The following is a 22,438-nucleotide window of genomic DNA, read 5'->3' on the forward strand; positions in this document are numbered from 1 at the left end:
ATATTGACTTCTGGATTAAAATAAAAGATTAAAGTCAGGTGTAATTTTTTCTTTGTTAAAATGTGTTTTGAGAATAACTTTTAAATACCAATTTTCATACTATATGCATCATGCAATTTGATATGTGACTTGTATTTGTAAAGTTAGATATATTAAAAACTCAAACTGATCCCAGTGTCATTAGTGTGTGAATATATATACATACATATCTAACTTCTTATAAAATAATGGTTTGACATAACCCTTAGCCGTTAAGTGGTAGCCATAGTAGAATTATTTACACCAATGTTTTTAAGAAAAATAGACCTAATTTAGTCGCTTATTTCATTTTAGCGAAGAGTAACCAGAATTCAACAAATAGAGAAGGACATACTTCGAATACGACAGCTTTTACAGTCCCAAGCAACAGAAGCAGAGGTTAGTAAATTGTTTTTCTTGTTTACAGGTATAAATATAGGTAGTTATTCTAAGGAAAGAAAATATGTATAATTAATGTGGCATCATTGAAATATAAATGTTTTTCTAGAAAATTAAGATACTTTGTAAGTTTTTTTTCATAAAATTAAATTATCAAAAACATTGACTTTGATTTCTTCGTAACTTGTAGGCAGTTAAAGTTTATAGAGCCATAAATACAGATATCTTTCTTCATTTATCAATTTACATATAATCAGAACTAACGTAATTTGGGCATTATGTATATAATCCATAGTAAAAATTGATTATACACATTTTTCTTTGTTTACTCTACAAACCTCATTAAAATAACAGTAAAAGAATGAAATGAAAAAGACACAAAGACCAGAAGAGGTGACATCAATAAAGTTTGGGGAGCTGGAAAGCAGATAGACAAATGTACTAGGCTAGCATATGGTAGAGAGTTAACTCCCAAGTCAACAAGAAGGAAGTTATGAAGCAACTCGTTTCATACTGTGGTATCCTAAAAAGTTCCAGAATTGGTTACATTACATACCTCTGTATATGAGGATTAAAAAAGGGGCCTAAAAGCAGGAGGATGATTGAAAATTTGTTAAGAACCAGGTGGAGCCCCCAGAACCCCTCTTCAGCTCTGCGTTGCTGGGTGCTTGGTGCCTGCTGTCTTCCATCCCAGCAAAAGATGAGAGAGTTATTCACATAGTGATATAAAGTAGTAAGCCAAGTGTAATTCAAGGTAGGGGTACCATACTAAAAACTAAATTAAGTGAATGTTTACTTATTGAATGCCGAAACCCTCACTGGTATCCAGGCTTATAATACAGGCAAGTTTCTAGAAACAGATTCTCTAAGAAATGTGACTAACTCAAGAAAAAAAGACCTAAAGATACGACATTGGAGAATTCCCCAAGAATCGACCTAGCTGGACCACTCTACAGGATAGCTGTAGTTGATAAACATTATCCCTCAGGCATAGACCTTCACTTAACTTTTTCATATATAGCTCACTCTTAAATATGGATGAACAGCTAAAGATCACCAGACATTTTAAGAAAGTTCCTAATAAATATTTAATGAAAATAGATACTATGGAGGAAGAAGAAAACTTTTAAAAATAAAGCTAACATTAATATTCTCAGATGAAAGATACTGCATTCAAAAAGAAAAAAAAAACAATAGTATAGAAAAGGAACATTCAGAGAATTATAAAAGAAACATCCTTGGGAATTAAATTGTGGTAGCAGGAATAAAAAACTCAGTCTAAAGTTAAAAAACTTCTCAGGAGGTAGAACAAAATGGTAATGAAATGGATAATAGAAATGAGAATATCAGAGAATCTAGGGTTTGATATCCAGATAAAAAGGAGTTCCAGAAAGAGAATGGAGAAACTAAAGGGAGGAAATCTTCATAAGATATAAATTGAAATTTCCTAGAACTAAGGGGAATAGTTTTCTAAATAAAATGGTCTCTCTAGTATCCAACACCACAGACAAAAATAATTCCAGACTAGGCACATCATGATGAAATTTCATTTCATTGGGGGTAAAGAGAAAATCCTATCACCTTCTAGAGAAGGAGAGGAAAAGAAATTTAACACAAAGAAACAGGAATATAATGTCTTTAGATTTAAATAGCAACACTGGAAGCTGCTAAGTAGAGTAGCAATTTCTTAAAACTTCTGAACGAAAGTTATTTCCAGCTATGTTTCAGCATCAATTCTCTGACCTCACTGGGTCTCCTACAATTCAATTCAATTCTGACACTAAACACCCAGAGTTAGTGTAGACCTCACATTTAAGGGTAAAATCATTCACAAGACTACTCTCCAGGAGCCAGCTGCAAGTTTTGGGTGTCCCCAAGCCACCTGCATTCTGCTCATCTTGCTATAAATTCCACCCCAAGTGGGTATGCTACAGTGCAATGCAATTCTAAAACTAATTATTGAAAGTTAGCATAGACCCTACAGGTTAAAGGCAAAGTCCTTTACAAGACTGCCCTCATTTCAGATGCCAGGTCACCCATACTTTTGCCCCAATGGCAAAGATTTGGGGCTTTCCGCAACCCAATTATTTTCAGTAATTAACTAGAATGACTCAACTCAATGAAAATACTAGACTTACAATTACAGACTTATTATAAAGGATATAGATCAGGAACAGCCAAATGAAGAAACATATAAGGCGAGATCTGGAGAAGGTAAGGAATGGAGGATGCAGAGCTTTCATGCTCTCTCATAGAATACGGACACATCACTCTCCCAGCACATCAGTGGGTTCACCAACCAGGAAGTCCCACTGAGCTTTAGTGTCCAGAGTTTTTATTGGGGTTTCATTATGTAGGCACGCTTGATTAAATAAGTGGATATGTGATTGAACTAAATTTTCAGCCCCTTCCTCTCCCTGGAAGCCATTTCTGGCCCAAAGGTCCAACCCTCGAGTCACATGGTTGGTCTTTCTTGTGACCAGCACCCATCCTGAAGTTCTCTAGGTACCTCCTTGAGTCACTTCATTTGCACAGGTTTTTGAGGTTCTGTGCCAGGAGTGAAGGGACAAAGAACAGATATATTTTTTATTATACCATACTAGCCTATAAATTTACCTCTAGTCAAACTGCCTATTAAGTTTGAAAGTAGAATGTATTTTCAAGTAGGCAAGGTCTCAGAAATACGTATTTTTCATGTACCATTTTCTGGAAGCTATTAGAGGATATATTTAAATGAAAGTGTAAAACAAGAAAAGTGAAGATTTGGGATTCAAGCTATAGGGAATACAATATAAGAAAGAGATAAAAGACTCCCCAGAATGAAAATGAAAAAAGAATATAAGACAAATGATAAAGTAACTAGTCCATATTGGAATAATTAAGATCCAGGAGAGATGAATCTAAGAAGACGAAATCAGTAGAATACTTAATGTTTTTTAATTTATTGATAGGAAAGGAAATATACACAGTAGGAGAGAAATGGATATCATAAATATGTGACACCAAATACGTAAAACAAAAATGATAACATTTAACACCATGGACAGCAAGAAATTGTAAAGGAAAATAATCATAGTATATCACCTGTCAGCCATGATTAGAATTTAATAGTTAAAATTATGTAAATAGTGAAAATTTTAAGTATAAAGCACTGTTGGAAGGATGAACAAAAGCACTGGCAGAAGGATTTATGGTATGGATTGCGAGTGGGTTGATAATGGTAAAAGAGAACCCAGTCCTCATCTCACATAATAAAAACTCAACAAACGATGCATTAAACTGAAAATTGCAGTTGCAGTACAAGCAAGTTATTTAAAGATAGGGAGGTAAATGTCTCTCCCACCCCACAAAAAAATCCTCTGCAGTAGATGAAAATGTTTGCCTTTAGAGAACAGGAAACAGGACAGGGCAGGCAAATGTGAGAGAGTGCTGTTTATTGTCACAAGCCTTTTGAATTAAGGACTATTTAAATGCATAACTGTAATAAAAAGAAAACATTTAAAGAGCCAGAGCCATAATTTAGAAGATGTTTATACTTATCTTCCTATACAATCCAGATTGGCTTAATAATTGTGTCTTGATAATGATGTAGTAAAGAACTTGGAAGGAGCTTAGAGACAGCAAAAATATTAGAAACAGTACATGCTAGGAAAAGTCATATTTAATATTCTATCACTGAGTACAAGACCAATCAGTGGGAGTAAGAGGAAGGTACTATTTCAGTGAAATGCAAATATAGTATATCCATGCCTGCTGGAAACTGAATGTTACTGAGGCCTCTGCATATTTGTCAGCCCTGCAACTAAATATCTAAAATTTGGTTTTGATTACCATACAGAAGGGTGGGAGTATAAGTTAACAGACCATCCCTTCATTTATCTGTTGACAGCCACTAAATTTAGGCACTTCTCACCTTGTTTATAGGTTAATAAAAAGAAAACTTAACAAGGTCTTAAGTAAACTATCACAGAATAAGGATAAGGAAAAGAGAGTAGCATCTGGGAGGTTCAAGGAAAATTTTCAGGAAAGTATTTGCTTCTTAAGGTCAACTACAGGAAGACCTGTCTTTATGCAAGAGGAGCAGAGTCAAAGAGTAGAATGAAATGGCTTTAGGATGAAATGTAAAGGAAAGTGGATAAAGAAGGACTGCAAGAACATTTATTTAAACATGAATAAATGCTTCATAATGTTTTCACTAACATAATTAGTGAAAACATTATGAAGCATTTATTTATATTTAAAAATGTTTACAATATACTAAATGATATGTACACGTTGATCCCATTTTTTAAAGATAAACGTACATGAGAAATAATTTGAATATGTAGATAACCATTTTTAATACTTATTTGTTTTTCTACTTTGGCCTTTTGTTCTGAATTCTCTTCATAGTAGCTACATACAGCTTTTATAATGAGGGGAAAAAACTTATATACAAAACAAATTTGGCATGTCCTATCAGCACCAACACATATTTTCCACCCATGTACCCATTTTAGAAGTATTTGCTAAAATAATGAACAGTTCTATTTTAAACCAAAAATTTAGTGTCAACATATCAATACACAGGGAAGACAACTGTTTCTAATGTAGAAAGTATAATTTTTGAAAGAGTAGAGTCCAGAAGTTTATGAGCTCATTTTATTTTTTTGTCCATGCCTGACTTTTTTAATGTCTTAGGAACTTTGGCTTCAGTACATCTGAATTTGAAATATGTGGAAACATGTATTTATTAAGTAGGCAGTTTAAGTATAATAGCCATATTCCTAAAAGCAGTTTAACCTGTCTTAAGGCATCATAAGCCAAATATTTGTAATATAAGGAATAATTGTCCATCTTGCAATGTTGGCTCTTAAATGACAAAACAGAACAAAAATGTTGTCTCTGCTCTCATTTTGTTTCATTGACGTTTTTGTATGCAGTATTCTGATTGTTGTGACTCCTTTGGCTTTCCAGTGTAGTTTATCTGTATTATTTTTTTTCCCTTGATTAAATTTACTGCATTCTGGCCTCTGAAAATTCCTAAGAAATTGTCATTTGTTAATAGCAGTACTCATTTTCCAGCATAGTTATGTTTATTGCAGTTTGGGGATTTGTTTGTGTTTTTTATATTTGTTCAAAACTCACTCATATCATTGATTTTGAGAAACTATCTACCATAGTGATTTAATCTCTTCTTGTTGCCTTTTGTTATAAAAGTGGTTTTATCACTTGTTACATAAAATTGTTACATTTAGTCTAATAGTTAAGTGACTGTAAACTAAAAGAAGGTGCCATGTCACATTTAAGAAAGAACCAAAACCCCTTTTTAAAATTTTGCTGTTTGAAGTTTCTTTATTCTATTATTCTCATTCTTCTAATGTACATCAGAGGGAGAAGCTAGAAAATGGAGAAAACTGACAGCTCGACACTCATAGATTATTTCATATGCAGGGTCTAGATGCCGGACATAATTTAAGGGATATAATTATTACACATGATTCAAATCACAAAAGTTACAAAAGGATATATGAAGCAACCAACAACCACTTTCTTGTGTATCCTTTCTAACAGATTATTTAAGGAGCTGTGAGGAAAATTGTAACATGGCCTGTAAATCTCTAGAAAATAGTTAATGAGAAATATTTACTAAAATCCTATGCAAAGTACTCTTAAAACTCGTTAGTAAAGAGACAATCCAATTTAAAATGGACAAAAGATTTGAATAGACATTTCACCAAAAAAAGATAGGAATGGCTAATAAGCACATGAAAATATATTCAACATCATCAGTTGTTAGGGAAATACAAATCAAAACTGCAATGAGGTACTACTTGACACCCATTACAATGGTTAGAATCATAAAGACAGTAATAAGCATTAGCAAGGATGTGGATAAATACTGTACTAGCGAGACTGTAAAATATACAGCCACTTGGAAGACAGTTTGGCAGTTCCTCAGTAGTAAACATAGAGTTACCATGTGACTCACCAGTTCCCCTTCTAGGTATCTATCCAAGAGAAATGAAAACATGTTTACACAAAGACTTTAACTTGAACATTCATGGCACATTATTCAAAATAGCCCTGAAGTAGAAATAATGCAAGTATCAACTGATGAATGAATAAACAATGTGGTATATCTTTAAGCGAAATACTGTTTATCAATAAAAAATAAATTGAAGATATATACTATAATGTGGATTAACCTCAAAAACATTATGCTAAGTACAAGAAGCCAGACAGGTAAATACTATTTATAAGAAATGTCCAGAAAAGGCAAATTTATAAAGACAAAGTAGATCAGTAGTTGCCTGGGGCTTTGGGTGATAATGAGGATTAACTGTAAATGAACACGAAGGATCTTACTAGAACGATAAAAATGTTCTAAAACAATTATAGTGATAGTGGTAAGTTTACTAAAAATCTTTGAATTGTACACTTTGGATAAATTATCCAGCAACAATAGAAATGGGGAAGCTAGTTAGGACAATTCTTTCATATAAATCAGAAATGGCCTCTACCTTCAATGTTAGCAGTAGTTTTGGACAGTGATCAAAGAGTGCAGGCAGGCCTGTAGCCTAGGATCAATGAAAGAATAAAGGCAGTAAATAAGAAAATAATGGTAGTAAATGTTACATAATTAGTTTAGGCTAGCTAGGTGGTGATCCCAGACTGAGTGGTGATCCCAGCTCTGGCTTTGTCATTTACTAGGTATGTGACCTAAAGCCAGATACTTATCTTCTCTATATCTCAGTTTCTTCATCTGTAAACTGAGGATAATAGTTGTACCTATCTCACAGAGTTGGTATGACAAATAAATTAATAGATGACAAGTGATTAATGCATCATAAGTATTAGTTTGTTTGTTTTTTTAACTTTGTCAGATTTATCATCATCATCATCATCATCAAATGGACCTGACAGTCCTGCATGCCTTCTGTGTTTCTCTGGATCCCCCATTCTCCTGCTTTTAGAAATAACTATTTCAACCCTTATATCTCTCTCTCTCTCTGATAATTCCATCTCATCCTTCACAGAGAAAACAATAGCTATATAGGGATTACCTCATTCCTACCAGGAAGCATTCTGCCTTTCTTTCTGTTCTTTGATTTTCAACTCTTGCCTTCTTAGCAACTTTTTACTCATCTCTTTTTCTCACATATTTATCTTCTTCCTCTTCTATTGGCACTTTTCCATTAGCATTTAAACAGGCTCAAATCTTATCTTTAAAATATAAAATAAACCTTCCTCAGTCCCACCTCTCCCTACAAAAGTCTTTCTTCATCTGTCCACTTACTTCCTCATTGTCTTTTCCCAATCTCCACTTCAGAGATGTTTCTAGACTCCAAGTTGGCATTTATCGCCACCACTCACTCTTAACACAGCTAATCTAATTTCTGCTCCCATAGTTTCACTAAAATGGATCATCATTGATTTCCATATAATTAATTAAATAGACATTTTTCACAAAATTGAATACTTCCTGTTGCTTGAAATATTCTCAGTATCTATGACAGTATTTTTTTGCTTTCTTCCCACCTCTTTGGACTTTATAGGCTCACATTCCTTTATGTGGACATTATTATAGGCATTCCTTAAGGCTTATTTCTCCTTTCTGTGTATTGTCTCATCTCAGTTGTGCTCAGAGCTTTAATTACCATCTATATACTCTTGGCTCTCAAATTTATTTTTCTAGCCCTGAGCTCCAGATGCCCTAAATCTACATGCCCACTCTGCATCTCCATTTAGATGTCTCAAAGGCATTTTAAATCCAACATATCAAAAACATAATTAATGATTTCTTTCTAAGCCCTCCTTACCACTCTACTTCCCAAAACAAAACAAAACAAAACAAAAACCTTATCCTCAGTTAGTTTTACCTGTCTCTGTGATTGATTGACGCCATCATTATTCACTTGTGTGAGCTAAGGGACATAGGAATAATTCTTAATACCAGATATCTTCCTCCACTCACCATATTCAATTTGTCACCTAGTCCTTCAGATTTACCTATCTCTCCACTTCTTTTATCTCCCATCACTGCTTCCCTAGTGCAAAGTACTATCATCTCACACTTACATTAATACATTAGCCTCCAAATTGGTCTTTGATCCATTTTATCTCTAGATTGACTTTGTATGTCTCTACTTTTCTTGATTTTGTTGAATTTTATAGTGTGATTTTCAGATGGTACTATTTTTTCTTTTATTTCTGAATTATTGGGACTATCTCACTTTTAGCCTACATATATACTTACTAGTTTATTGATGCAAATGTTGCATGTAAGTTAATTTTAAGTCACATTTTAAATGATCTAGGAAAGCTTGATGTTTAAAGAAGTTCTAGTGGAAGCCATTTTGTAAGAGAATTACTCATTAGTATATCAAATTTAAAGTATAATTTTTACTTTAGAGTGTCATTTTTCCTGGAGCAGTCACTTTTTTAATTGTCTCTATAAAAGATAATGGAAAAATTATTTTATTTCTTTGATTCTGCAATGGTATTTTTACAAAGTGACTGCTTTGTACTGGATATAATCTATCTTGAAATGACTGCTTTTACTGGATATAATCTGTCATTTCATTGCATATAACAGATGGTGGTTACAGTAAAAAAGGTTTTTAGTTTTATTTATATCAGAATCTAAGAGCTTATCTATTGGTTTTATATGACTTTTATTAGCAGAAGATGTATATATATTCTTTGTATAAATATACTTATACAGAAGATATTCATAAGCTTAGGTAATAGTTTAACTGTTATATTTGCAGCTCCGTTAAATGCCAGAAAATTGTGTTCTTGCAGAAAAGACAGTTATTTGTTCTAGTTGGGTTATATTCCTGATAGTGATGTGAGCACAGCTGGTGGAGGATGGTATTTCTGTGAGTCTCAGAAAATCCTTTGTCTTGTACGGCTCTAATGCTCAAGGGACGCACTTCACTTTCCTCTTACCAAAATAGTCGACTGCCAACCATGCTGGAGGTTATGAAGTCTGAAGTGCAGTTCCATGCCTTTGTAAACCTGTATCATTGATACATTCAAAGCTTTAAAACAAGAAAGGAAAGAGCTGTAAGCTAAGAAGCACACACCATTTTTGTACGTAATGACATAAACTCCATGTTAACAGAGGTCATCTCAGAACAAGCATGAAGCCGGCTCACATGAAGCTGAGCGGCAGAATGAAGGTCAAGGAGTGGCAGAAATCAACATGGCAACTTCTGGTAATGGTCAGGTAAATAAATTATTATTTTTTTTAATTAGCTATTTAAATCTTTCAAAAGAAATATGGAGTGAGATGGTCCTCAGAATGATCTGTAAACCTTGTCTGTTTTCTTAGTCCTGAATGGCTATATGCAGAAGAATTCAGTACCAGAATGCTGTCATTTTTTTTATTACATCTGACAATAATGCTTTCAGAATTTCTAAGTATATTTTTTAGCTCTAATTATGTGTTTCTGTTTTAGTCTAAAATGATTAGTATGAGTAGAAGTTTGTTTTTTTAAATAAATTCTAAGCTGCATTTTGGTTATATGTGTGATTTGACCTAGTTATTATTATTGCTTGCATTGAATAGGTTTGCTCTTTCTCTAAGGTAGTCTTTGCAAAGACATTTTTATGTTTTTCAAAAATGACCATAAGGACTTGGTTGTATTCTTATTTTCTCTTGTGATTCAAGATTACATAAATCTAGAAATCCGAATCTTATCTAAGGTGATTCTAATGTTCATAAAAAGTAAAGAGACATAGCATAGTCATGTTTAACTGTTATCACATCATTTTTAGCAAAATTATGGAAATCAACTTGATTTTTTGTTTTATAACAAGAACTATTGTTATACTGCCATCAGTTTTCTATTAGAGTTTTATTAGATGTATCATACTCTGACAGCATTTTTCTTTGGGGTGTCCTGTATTCTCCACATCTTTTCAATGAATATTTGTATGCTGTAAATGAATGATTTTTTTAAAACAGAATTTCAAGTTGATTTTGAGTTAACTTTCCTACTTATAATATAAAATATTCCTTTAGTGTCTATAGGTAACTTTCGATGACATTATTTTTTTTTTTTTTAAAAAAAGAACATGCTTCTATTAGTTCATTAAAATTTAAAGCTTAATATGTCTCATACTTAAGTATTGAAATTTATTTTACTAAGGAAAAACAAAGAGATACTTTATTTTAGTACTACTAGTTAGCATCATACTAGAAAACTCTTATGTTATAGATGGTAAATTAATGCAAAAGAGATTATATTTAAATAGCACATTTGAGTTATTTCTTTGTCAGTTTAGGGAATTATTTGAGAAGTTCATGTGTTCCTACACATATAGAAAGAAAAGTTTCATCTTGACAGAAAAAGTATTTTCCTAGGATAAGATTTATCATTAGTGCCTTGGGTCATATTGCAATTATTATGTACTTCAAAGCCTTACCTATCCAATAATCTTACTATTTAAAAAATAGTAATTAAATCCTTATCACACTTCTTTCATCAGAATTAATTCTAAGCAGATTAGATTTAATGTCAAAAATAAAAACTATTAAAAATATAAAAAGATTAGAAGAAAATGTGGTTAGAATTTTTATGATCATGAGGTAGACAGGAAACCATATAAGACTCAATAGGTTTCACATAAAAATATAAAACTTCAAAAAATATATGCCATAAAATCATGGCAAAGTTACAGGACAAACAAAAAATCAAGGTCACATTATTTATAAATATTTATGACAAATAAAAAGTTAAAATTCAAAATATATAAAGAATATTTACAAATTAACTATGTAAAGACCGTTAAAACATGGGCAAAAGACGTGAATAGGAATTAAACGGAAATAAAAATGACTTGTAAACATATCAAAAGATGATTGATTTTATTAGTTAATGATGTATAAATGTAAACTACAACCAAAATGAGATTTTTGGGGAAGACCACTGGGTTGGCACAAAGATCAGCAACACTCAGTAATGGTTAACAGGCATTCTCATATACTATTTTTATTTGTATGAAATGGGACAATGTTTCTGAAGAACAATTTTGTAAAATGTATCTAAATTTATAATGTGCCCTGTGGTTCATTATTGCAGCATCTAAGATTTTATGCTAATGAAAGTCAAGAGTGCTCGATGTGTTTGAAGAGATTCATTGTAATATTATTTACAATAGCAAAAATAGAAATAACCTGAATGTACATTAATCAATAAGTAATTGGTTAAATTATCAGTTAGTCAACTGAATAACTGGTTAAGTGGCTCTGGAGTCTGGAGACCTGGGATTAAATTCCTCTTCCCCATTAATTAGCTAAGAGACTAGACATGGACGAGTCAACTCTGAGCTTTAAGGTTTCCTCTTTATGAAATCAGATGATATAGTTATAAGGATTAAATGCAATATGCACTTAACAGTCCCTGGCATATAGAAGATACTCATTAAAGGTAACATCTATTGTTGTTATTAATAGTTATTTTTAAAGTAATAAACGTTATATGCCAGATACTGTACTGAACTCCAGTGATAGAGATTTGAAGAGGACAGATGATCCATGGCCTCATGGAACTTACATGGTACATCCATGCAAATGTTCAAAATGATAAATTATGTCTGTTTATATAGAAATCTAACTTTTATTTTAGCTTTTGGTCTTGCCTTTTCTAGTATATTCTTCATTTATAATCAGAGTAATCTTTGCAAAGCAAACCTGATCATATCACTTATTTGCTTAAACTTTTTGTGGCTACTCACTGCCCATAGAATAGAATCTAGGTTCTTTATGTTGCCTGCTCTTCTAGCACTTATTACTGTTTGCCCACATTTCTCACCACACCCTCAGCTTCAATTTGTTCACATCCTCGAGTATGTCTATGCCTTCCACATGATGTTCCCTGTGCCTTGAAGTCTTTTCTGCTTCAGTTCACTCGCATGTGTTTTACTCACCCTTCCTCTCAATTTAAATAGCACTTCTTCCAGGACTTTTTCCTTGTTCCCACCTCCCTAGAATAGATAAGGTGCTCTCAGGTACTCTCTACTGTTTCTCATAGCATTTAGCATAGTTTATTGTTGGTTTAATTGTCTGCCTACCTTTTTTTAAAGTCCTTTAAGCTGAACTATATTGTACTTGCTCATCATTGTACCCCAAACAACTAGCATAATACCTGGCAGACAGTAAGTGCTTAATAAATGCTTGTCGAATATTAATAAATGTTATTAACATAGAAAAATAATAACTTTTTCTTAAAAACAAGTATTGTGTGATCTCTCATACATATGTGTATACACATGTACATGCATAGAGAAACATCTGGAAGAATGTTCTTCAAAATGTTACCAGTGGTATATCTGTGTTGAGATTTACATGCTTTTTACTTTGTTGTTTATACTTTTATGTATTATTTGGATTTTTTGTAATGAGCATGAGATCTATTAAAAATAGTAAATCAGAGGCCAGTATTCATTAATTCTTCAAATAATGAATTCTGGTAGTGCAATGGATTCAGTGGTAAACATGAAAAGCATGTTTGGCAATATTAGTCATAGACTTTCCCACCAAATCGGTGTTTGAATGATACTAATGCTCCTAATACCATTTATTTGGTTACTTATAGTCACTGTTTAAAACAATACTATAGCTGCTCCCAGATCCTAATGTAGAGGAGTGATATTTATCTGTGGGGCTGTGATTTGGTCGCTCCAAGATTCCTTTAACCTATCTTAATAAGATCTGTACACATAACAGCCTCTTAGGGGTTGGTTGGTTGTTTGTTTGTTTTGTTTTATTATTTGCTCCAGAGACAAAAATCATTGACAATAATTGAAAATGATAAGTAATCTCTTTGACTTTCTCAAGATCCCAGTAGCAAGATCCTCCAAAGCTTCTATTCTGGTGGCACTTTCTCTACCACCATGTGGAAGTTCTTTGCACCTTCCTCTTTCACCTGGTTTCCTGCCTACATCCAGTCTGCCAAAATGATTTTTACAAAGAGTAAATCGCCCTCTTTGTAAAACCCTTGATTGATTTCCTTGGTTCATAAAATAAAATAACCCTTTGTCATGGCCTATGTAATCTGGCTCCTATTTAACTTACCAGCTTTATGTCACACTTTGCTGTCACCACTTCAGCCATACTGGCCTTTCAGTACCTCATATTTACTGGGCTTCCTCTTCCTGCAGCTTGTAGACAATCTGTGTCTATTCCATATTGTGTTCTTATCTCACTTCACCCAGTTAACATCAGTTCATGTATGTCTGAGCTTAAGCATGACTTTCTCAAGGGACTTGAATACTTCAGATCCCACTGTTTTAGACTGTCCTCGCATGGTCTTCCCCTTTGAAGACTACGACAGTTGCAGTTTTACATTTATGTGTGTGATTATTTGATTGATATCTATTTCCCCCACTAGACTGTAAGCTTGGAAGGAAAAGGATTCTGTCTATTTTTATCCATTTTTATGCTCCCACAGTCCCTGATAGATAATAGATAACAATAAATGTGTGTTGGTTAGAACAAAGGACAGATGTTACTTTTAGAAATAGAGTTTCTTGATCTGTTACTAGTCTCCCTTGGAAGTTAAATGGAAAGCCAAAAGTAAATTACACAGGTCAGATCCCTGATTGCTTAGTATATAACTATGTGTATAATTCATTTATGAATTGGTTCTCAGCTTTTCTATTTAAAGTTTAGAACCAGATCTCTAGTGTTAGCTAACCAGTAAGTAGTGATGAACCTCAACTGAGAGAGGGAAAAGGAGAAATGGTAGGAGAACCCTTTCCATTGTTAATAAGTGTTTTAAAACTTTATTGTGGAAAATTCCAAACATATACAGAGGCATATAATATAGTGATCCACATGTACCCTATATACTTTGCCCTCCCTTTTTATCTTTGAAGATCCCAGGCATCATCATCACCATTTCTTTCCTATTTCACTGCATATTTCCAAAAGATAAGAACACTTTTAAAATAGGTAACTATATTGCCATTATTATACTCCCACAGAAACTAACAATAGTTCCTTAATAGCATCAGATATCCATCCAGTCAGTATTCAAATTTGCAATTGTTTCATAAGTGTCATAATTTTTCATAATTTATTTGACTCAGGGTCCAGATAAAGTTCATGCATTGAAACTGGTTAATATATTTCTGAAGTCTCTTTTACTATAGTTACTTTTTTGTCTCTGTTTTTTTCTTGCTATTAACTTGTTGAAGAACCAAAGTTGTTTGTTTTATAGGAAAATCTCCACTGGGTTTCAAAAAAAAAAAGAAAAGTTCATTATTGATCCTGGCAAAAGCAGTTTCATTGGCTTTCTTCCCCACCATATCATAATGGAGTGAGCTGAGGTTTAAATGAAAGGTTAAAAAGTAGAAGAGAGCAATTTTAGCTAACTCAAAAAGTCTAGACACGAACTGCTCAAGAGAGTAAAGGCCTCCAACTGATGCAGAGTACAGCTTTGAAAGTTCGAAGATGGTTCCTGTTTTAAGATAGAGGAAACGGACATATTTGAATGATGATAGGAAGGAGCCAGAAGAGGAAAAGGTTGAAGATTCAGATGAACAAGGAGAAATGGGGAGAGAAAGGATCCAGAGCACACACGAGGGGATGGGCCTTAGGTAGGAGAATGGGTGCCTCTGAGGAGAAGGATATGGAGATGGGTAATTTTATCAGTTTGGTAGCAAGAAGTTGAGGGAGTTTGTTATGGTGGCTTCTATTTCTCTATAAAGTAGAAGGTAAAATTATTTGTTGTGAAGGAAGAAGAGCCAAAATTTTGTACAAAACAAGATATATCTAAAATAACCACTATGAGTAAAGAAAGGAGAGCTAACTAGGGATACACAAGGATCGCAGGCGCAGTACTAAAGGCCCAGGTGTATTAGTGACCATAAATGTTACATGGGCAACATGCTGGAGAGTTGTGTGAATTTCTTACATGCTCAGAGTTCTCAAATACTGTTCAGCAGTTCATATCAGAGTGTAGAGAAAACAGACATTTGGATTCATCTACAGTTGCAGTGTTTCCTGGCAGATGGCATGAAATAACTGTGTGGCAAAGCTATTAAAAACTAGCAAGGGAATTGTGGATGTGATAGACCATAAGAAATTGAAACTGGCGTATGTAGAGAGATCCGCGCACTGAATATTCCAGTCATTTCAAAGAAGCTTTCTTGGGAAAGGTTAAAGGAAATTGCTAGATGAATAGGCTATCAGAGTTACAACAGAATAAATAAATGCATTATTCTGAGAAGGTGCATTTAGGGGTAATGGGAGATGGTGCAGAATAGGGTCAATGGCTAACGTGGAGTAGAGAAGAAAAATGTCATTGAAGATGATAACAGAAAACCAAAGGGCCAGGGTTTTGAATGGGTCATGTGCATGGATATTGACGTTACCCAGAATGATGGTAGTAATTGAAGTGGAAAGAAGTCAGTGACCCTTGTACCAAAGTATTTTAATGATTGAGGACAGTGATAGGGAGGTTAGTAGATGATAGCACTGGAGAAGGGGAAAGGTGATTATAACACAAGGAGATTTGGGGCTGGCATAGGAAGGTGGAGGAGTAATGGTTTCAAAGTGTTATTGAAGAGTAAGGAAAATATAGACTTACGCTACCTCCTGACTCTGAAGTACATGGGATGTGGAAAAGAGGGCTGTAGGGGGAAGTGGTGTCCTCTGAGAGCTAGGTTTCAATTAAGGCCAAGAGTAAAAACAGCATTAAGTGAAAAGTTGAGGATGTAGAGGTATTTATATGAATCATGGTACCTGCATTCCACAAGGAAGGTTAAATAGGAAAGGGAATAGTGAGAAGTATTTTAAGGTTGAGAGTCGGGAATGATACAGGGAGTACCTATATCTTTGGGCAGTGAGCAAAGCTAATTCAAAGGATGTGCATCATGACTGATTTAATAGGTCTTGAGATTATGAGAGAGTTAATCACACTCAGGTTTCTTAATTTAATCATGAGTTGGGCGGGAAACACTTACGAAGTTACTATTTCTGGCGGGTAGAGACTCTAGTCTCTCTGGAAGATGTTGGCTCAGGTCTAGCCATAATAAAGGGGCCTAGCAAAGATCTTCAAGGCCCAAGTTCTAGGCTTACAGGGAATGTGGGTATGGAAATGTTCTTTTGGTGTTTCTTTATAATAAATGTATCTGGATTTCTAGCCAGATATATTAGGAGAGAGGAGAGTGCCCCCAAATCAAGGAACTGTATAGGAAGATATTAAGACTAAAGCTTAAAGATTTGGTGTCTACACTAAGATGAATGTCAAGAACATGTTTTGTGGAAATAGTTTTTCTCTTGTTTAATCTTTAACCCCTGGTTTCTCTTTTGTTTCAAACACTGTTAGTTATCTATTGCTGCTTAACAAATTTAGCAGCTTAAAATAACAAACTTTAGCAGCTTAATAAACATTTGTTGTTTCTGTAGCTGAGTGCCTCTAGTTGAGGGTCTCTCACAAGGATACAGTCAAGGTGTTGGCTGGGGCTGCAGTCATGTCAAGGCTTGACTAGGGTAAGATCTGCTTCTAGGTTTACTCATATGGCTATTGGTGGGCCTCGCGTCCTCACTGACTGTTTGTCAGAGATATCAGTTTCTTACCACCTGGGCCTCTCCAAAAGTCAATGCAGTGTAGTAACTGGCTTCCCTTAGAGAGAACAACAGAGGGTGCCCAAGATGAAAGCCACAGTCTTTGTAACATTATCTTAGAAGTGACTTCTTATCAACTTTTCAGCACTCTGTTCACTAGAAGCCATTCATTAGATCTAGCCCATCCTCTAAGGGAGGGGATTACATAAGAGCGTGAATACCTAGAGACAAGGCTCATTAGGGGTTGTCTTAGAACCTAGATACCCCAAACAGTAAAAGTATTTAGGTATCCTCAAAGATGGTATGCTTACTTCAGGATAAGGAGTCATTCCCCTTCTACTGTAGACCAGTGCAGGCCCCTTGCCTGAATTTATTTAAATTAAAGCCCCCTGACTATTCTCTTTACCCCAAGTCTTAGTCCTTCAATCTGTCCTCTTTATTGCAACCAGAATAAGCTCTTTATCTCTCCCCTATACACACAGGTTCTTTCTGACCTATGCTTCATCTGGATTACCCTGTGACTAATCTCCCTCCTTCTTGTTATTGGCTAAACTCCTCCTCATAGCTCAAGTTGAAAGTCAGTAGCACTTTTTCTAGGAAGCCCTCCCTATACTCCCAAGAATGAATACGTACCCTTCCTATGTGATCCCATAACCTCTGCTGAAGCACTTAACACTCTGTATTTACATGTTGACCTCCCCGTCTAGGCTCTACATGCAGTGACTGTCTTCAGTGACTAGCACTATACCTAGAAAGTAGCAGAAGCTCAGTAAATATTTGTTGTGTGTTTGCATGTAAATTGAATGACCATTGTAAGAGCACCCAGCAGCTGGTGCAGTGGAAAGAGATACAGGATGAGTCTTTCTCTGCTGCCTCTTCTCCCTGTCTTGAGGAGTACTAACTAGCTGCTCCAAATTGAGACGTATCCCTGGAGAACTAATCAACATAAAGCATCCAGACTCACAAAGGGAGCAGAGACTGGAAAGGGTAGCCACTCTGGGACTCTGTATTAGTATTCTTACTCCAATTCTAGATTTCCCCTATGTGGGTGTGAAAAAGTGAGTCTTCGTGCTTTTATGTGAGGAGACAAAAGACCTTTCCAATTACTACTTTTTAAAATCAACTTCTTCGAGGAAAGAGTATCATAGAATAAAATGTACCCATTTTAAGTATACAGTTTAATGAATTTTACATTTACTATTTAAAATTTTTTGGTAAGTTTTTATACATTTTATTTATATATGTAATTTTATTTATAAATGTAATTTTTTCTTAAAAATGTTATTGTGAATAATTGTCTAAAATATGCTTTTGTAAGATAGTCAGAAAAACCTAACCTTGGCCTATAATGTGACCTCTATGAAAGTTCTAAGCAGCCCTTTTAAAAATGAGCTTTATAGTTACCCATTCAAGGACTTTTTATAACAAATTTAGACATCTCTGTATGAGTAGTTGTTATATACAATTAGAATGCTAACTAATTACTTAGGAATGCTTGTTAACAATCTTCTGTGTTGTCTACCAGTAGAAGTTAGCAGATGAACTGTTAAGATTGCTGGCTAACAAGGAAGTTTTCAATGTGTCATCAAAAGTGAACTTTATGCAAAAAAGGAAATTACAAGGTCTATTGATTCCAGCATTTAGAGAAATGGGGTACATTCAGAGATAGTAACTCATTCCAACCCTTTTTATCCTCCAGAGTAGGAGATACCAACTCCCAATCCTCAAAACCTATTGTTCCCATCATGGTTTTCTCTTTGCTAACCCACCTTCTGCAATTAGACAAATTAGACCTGAAAGACAATTAGAACCAGCAATGGTGTCCCCTGTCCTATTGAATTTTGCTACTAGTTCCACATTTATTCATAATTCAACAAATATTTTGTGGATACCTACTATATGAGCTTAGGACTACCCTTGATAGTAGGAATACAGCAGTGAACAGAATAAACTTTTTGCCCTCAAAGAGCTTATGTTCTAGCTTTTCCTTTTGAAAGGTTGAGAACAACAGAATACTTGCCAATATTGCTTTCTAATTGAATTCTAGTTTTATAACTATTCCTAATCATTAAGGGATGGCTTTAGCTATGGACTACATTTGATAGGTCCCAGATATTTATCTACAGCCTGTAATCCTGTCCAGAGTTGCATCTTATGTTTTTAGATGCCCATTAAGCATTCTTCCTGGATATCAGTATATTCAGAAGTGAGCTCAGTTCCCCCACTGAAAGCCATGATCTCTTCCTGGGTTTCCTGTATCCATTAATAGCACCATTACCTACCCATGTATCCAAGCTCAGCACTTCAAGTTGTCCTTGATGCCCAGCATCTCCTATTCACATCCAATCAGTTAGCAAGCCAATTGATTTTATCCCCTAAATATAGGACATCACCGTTTCTCTGTTATTCCTTACTTTGTTCCCTCAGAACTGCTCAACTATTGAAAATACCCTGTTCCTGATTTCCCACTTGTAATCCTTTCCATCCTATCCTCCATACTTTTTAAGGCATAATTCTCGTGCCATTCTCTTGCGTAAAGTCTAGTGGCCCTGCAACATCCACAGCTTGAAAGCAACATCTTTAAAATGACACGTGAGATACTTGATAATTTATTCTAACCTTTATCTCCCACTATACACCTTGTTTTTCTATCCACATTAAACTGGAACACTCCTTGCTCTCCATATTTATTCCTTTACACAGCCTCTTCCATCAGTCTCCTACCCCAAATTCAAGGCCTATATTAAATGTTACTTATTTTATGCAGCCTTTAATAGTTCCTAAGCAGCTAGTTGTTTATTCCTGTGTTCTTCAGTATTTTATACATTCTTCTACTGTAGTGTTTATCATACCACACTGCAATTTTTTATTTTTTTGTCTTTCACCAACAGAAGTTTCAAACAGTCTTCTCTGGAGTTTGCTATCAATCAATTCTTATTTAACTAAATGTACTTGCATGTCTTTGGATCTGTGAAAAAATATTACTTTTAGACTTTCTTCGGTGTTTGTTTACTTCCATACTGTAGTTTAACTGTCTTTTGCAACAAATCCCATTTTCTTCAGTTTTTCTCTAAAATTTACTTAAGTTCATTTTGAGCAGTTAAAATGTTCACACTTTTAATAGTATATTTAACTGTTTACCTGAAAGAGTACCTTAACATGAAGTTAGCTATATTTAATCTATATTCTAAGTTACACTAATCTATAATTCGTGTAATTTCTAGGGTTCCACTGCACGGATGGATCATGAAACAGCCAGTGTTTTGAGTTCTAGTAGCACACACTCTGCTCCTCGAAGGCTGACAAGTCATCTGGGAACCAAGGTAACAGATTATAAACCTGGTCACTAAAATCACAAGTACTTTTCTAATATTCGCTAGATAAGTTGCTAAAAACATTCTTCATCTTTTAAATTTAACTAGTGGAGAATTCTGATTCCATCATCACAGTCTCTGAAAGAAGCGACATTTTTTATACAGAGAAGTACAAAGGGAAAATGAGGATTGTAAAAGGTCCCAAATTAACTAGGTTTTTTTTTTTTTCAGCTTATTATCCACTTCTCTGCAGGTATCCTAAGCTCCAGCCACATTGGCTTACTTGCTACTTCCTGAGTACTGTACCCCATGACTTTTCTGCCTCTATACCTTGCCTGCAGTGGCACACACCTCCACTTTCTACCCCACTGCAAAATGAGTATCAAAACCCTAGCCGCCTTCAGAACTCTTCTCAGACTTTACTTGTTTACAAAACATTTTCTGATTCCCAGGGTCCTCTTACTTCTCCATGCAGTCTGTCTGCCTTCTTCAGATCACTGCAGTTCACGTGAAACTCTCTTGGAGAAAAGGGACTGTTTTTTATGTATCTTTTGTTGCATCTAACACAGAGCCTGCACATAACAAGTGTTTAATAAATATTTAAGTAGATAGAAATATTATTGTAATTGAATGTTATCCATTGCTGATAAATCAGCTTTCTTAGGGTCTCTCAGATGTTAGCAAAAAAAAAAAAAAAAAAGAGAATAGTATATTTGAAAAGAAAACAATTGTTTTATTATTGTTTTAAAGCCAGAGACTTTAATATTATGTTGGAAAAGATGAAATTCTAATATTACTAAACAATATATTTTCTATTAAATCTAAACAATTCCATTAATTGTTTTCATAGCGTACTCTATATGCTCTTTCTTTAATAATATCATAGCTCTTAGGAAAAGCATTACTGAGATAACTAATGTTGATTTAGGGAATGAACTTTAGAGTAATCCATGAGATGGGTAATATGGGATTTAAGCCTTTTAATACCTCACAATAGTTACTACTTAGAACCTTTGGTATTCCAGTAACTCTGCGGGGAGTTTATGTATATTATCTCTGATCTTCTCAAAAACCAAACTCTCCTTGTTCCTTTTTTTTTTTAAATGAGAAAACCAATACAAAAAAAGAGTCAGGCAGCTCTTATGTAATTAAATTAAAATTCAACCCCAGATCTATCCAACATCAATACATAGTTTTTACTATCAAGAATAACATTCAACTTTATTATTGTGTGAAAACTGGCAGCTAGAATACCTGTTTCCTTTGAAGAGATTTATGCATAAGACCTTACTACATTTCTTAATCTAGCTACTACCCTGCAAATGTATTATTTAATCTTCATAGAGAGAACCCTATTAGGTAAATCCCTTCATTTTACAACTGAGAGAACAGGCTCAGAGAAATCTTATTAAATAACTTGGTAGTGTCACACAGCTCACTCATAAGTGGTGGAGCCAGAATTTGAAAGCCCGTTTATCCACAATTCTAAACTGCCTTCCTAAAACTTTTAAATCTAACAGTGGTGTGTGTTTACACATTTAGAGTAGAGTTTCTCAGCCTCAGCACTTTTGGCTGGATAGCATCCCCGGTCTGTGCCCATCAGATAGCACTTCCTCCCACAGTTGTGACGATCAGAAAGATCTCGAAGGCACTGCCAAAAGTGCAGAGCAAGGGTCAACAACACTGCCCCGTGATTAAGAACCACTGATTTATAGACATGACACATTCTTTATAGAATAGCCCCTACTTTTATGGAATAACCTTGAGTTTTTAAATGAGGCTGATCACAGTCTAGAACAGGGTACTGTTTTCTGGTTCTAATCTGCTTCTAAGTAAATCCTTAGACTTTATTTTCAGAGAGTAATTATTGCTTAACAACTGCTTTAAAAAAATTGAATAAGAATCCTGGCTTTATACTCCCTATGTGATCATGGCATTCTTTTTATGACAATATTTTTACATGTATAAGGGAGAAATTTTATAATTTTAACAGTATTATTATAATTGAGGATTAGTGATTGCTAGGAACTAGTATTTAGTAAATAATGATTGTTGAAAAATGTTTTCTATTTATTAACTATAGTCATAGATTAAAAAAAATAAAATTTTTAATTATGCAAAGAATTTAGATTACATTCCTCTG

The 22,438-nt window shown here is 34.3% G+C and overlaps 1 protein-coding gene across 4 annotated transcripts in view; it reads left to right on the forward strand.

The window, feature by feature from the left end:
• APC (APC, WNT signaling pathway regulator) overlaps window positions 1-22,438 on the forward strand; it is a 125,891-nt gene that overhangs the window by 78,127 nt on the left and 25,326 nt on the right. For all 4 annotated transcript variants that reach the window (XM_006913281.3, XM_025047890.1, XM_025047891.1 and 1 more), the window contains 3 exons: window positions 334-417; window positions 9,527-9,631; window positions 20,206-20,304. In XM_006913281.3, the coding sequence (XP_006913343.1) occupies window positions 334-417; window positions 9,527-9,631; window positions 20,206-20,304 (288 nt within the window). The remainder of the gene's footprint in view (window positions 1-333; window positions 418-9,526; window positions 9,632-20,205; window positions 20,305-22,438) is intronic.

The sequence above is a fragment of the Pteropus alecto genome, unplaced genomic scaffold (genome assembly GCF_000325575.1).
Source record: "Pteropus alecto unplaced genomic scaffold, ASM32557v1 scaffold20, whole genome shotgun sequence".
Lineage (NCBI taxonomy): Eukaryota > Metazoa > Chordata > Mammalia > Chiroptera > Pteropodidae > Pteropus > Pteropus alecto.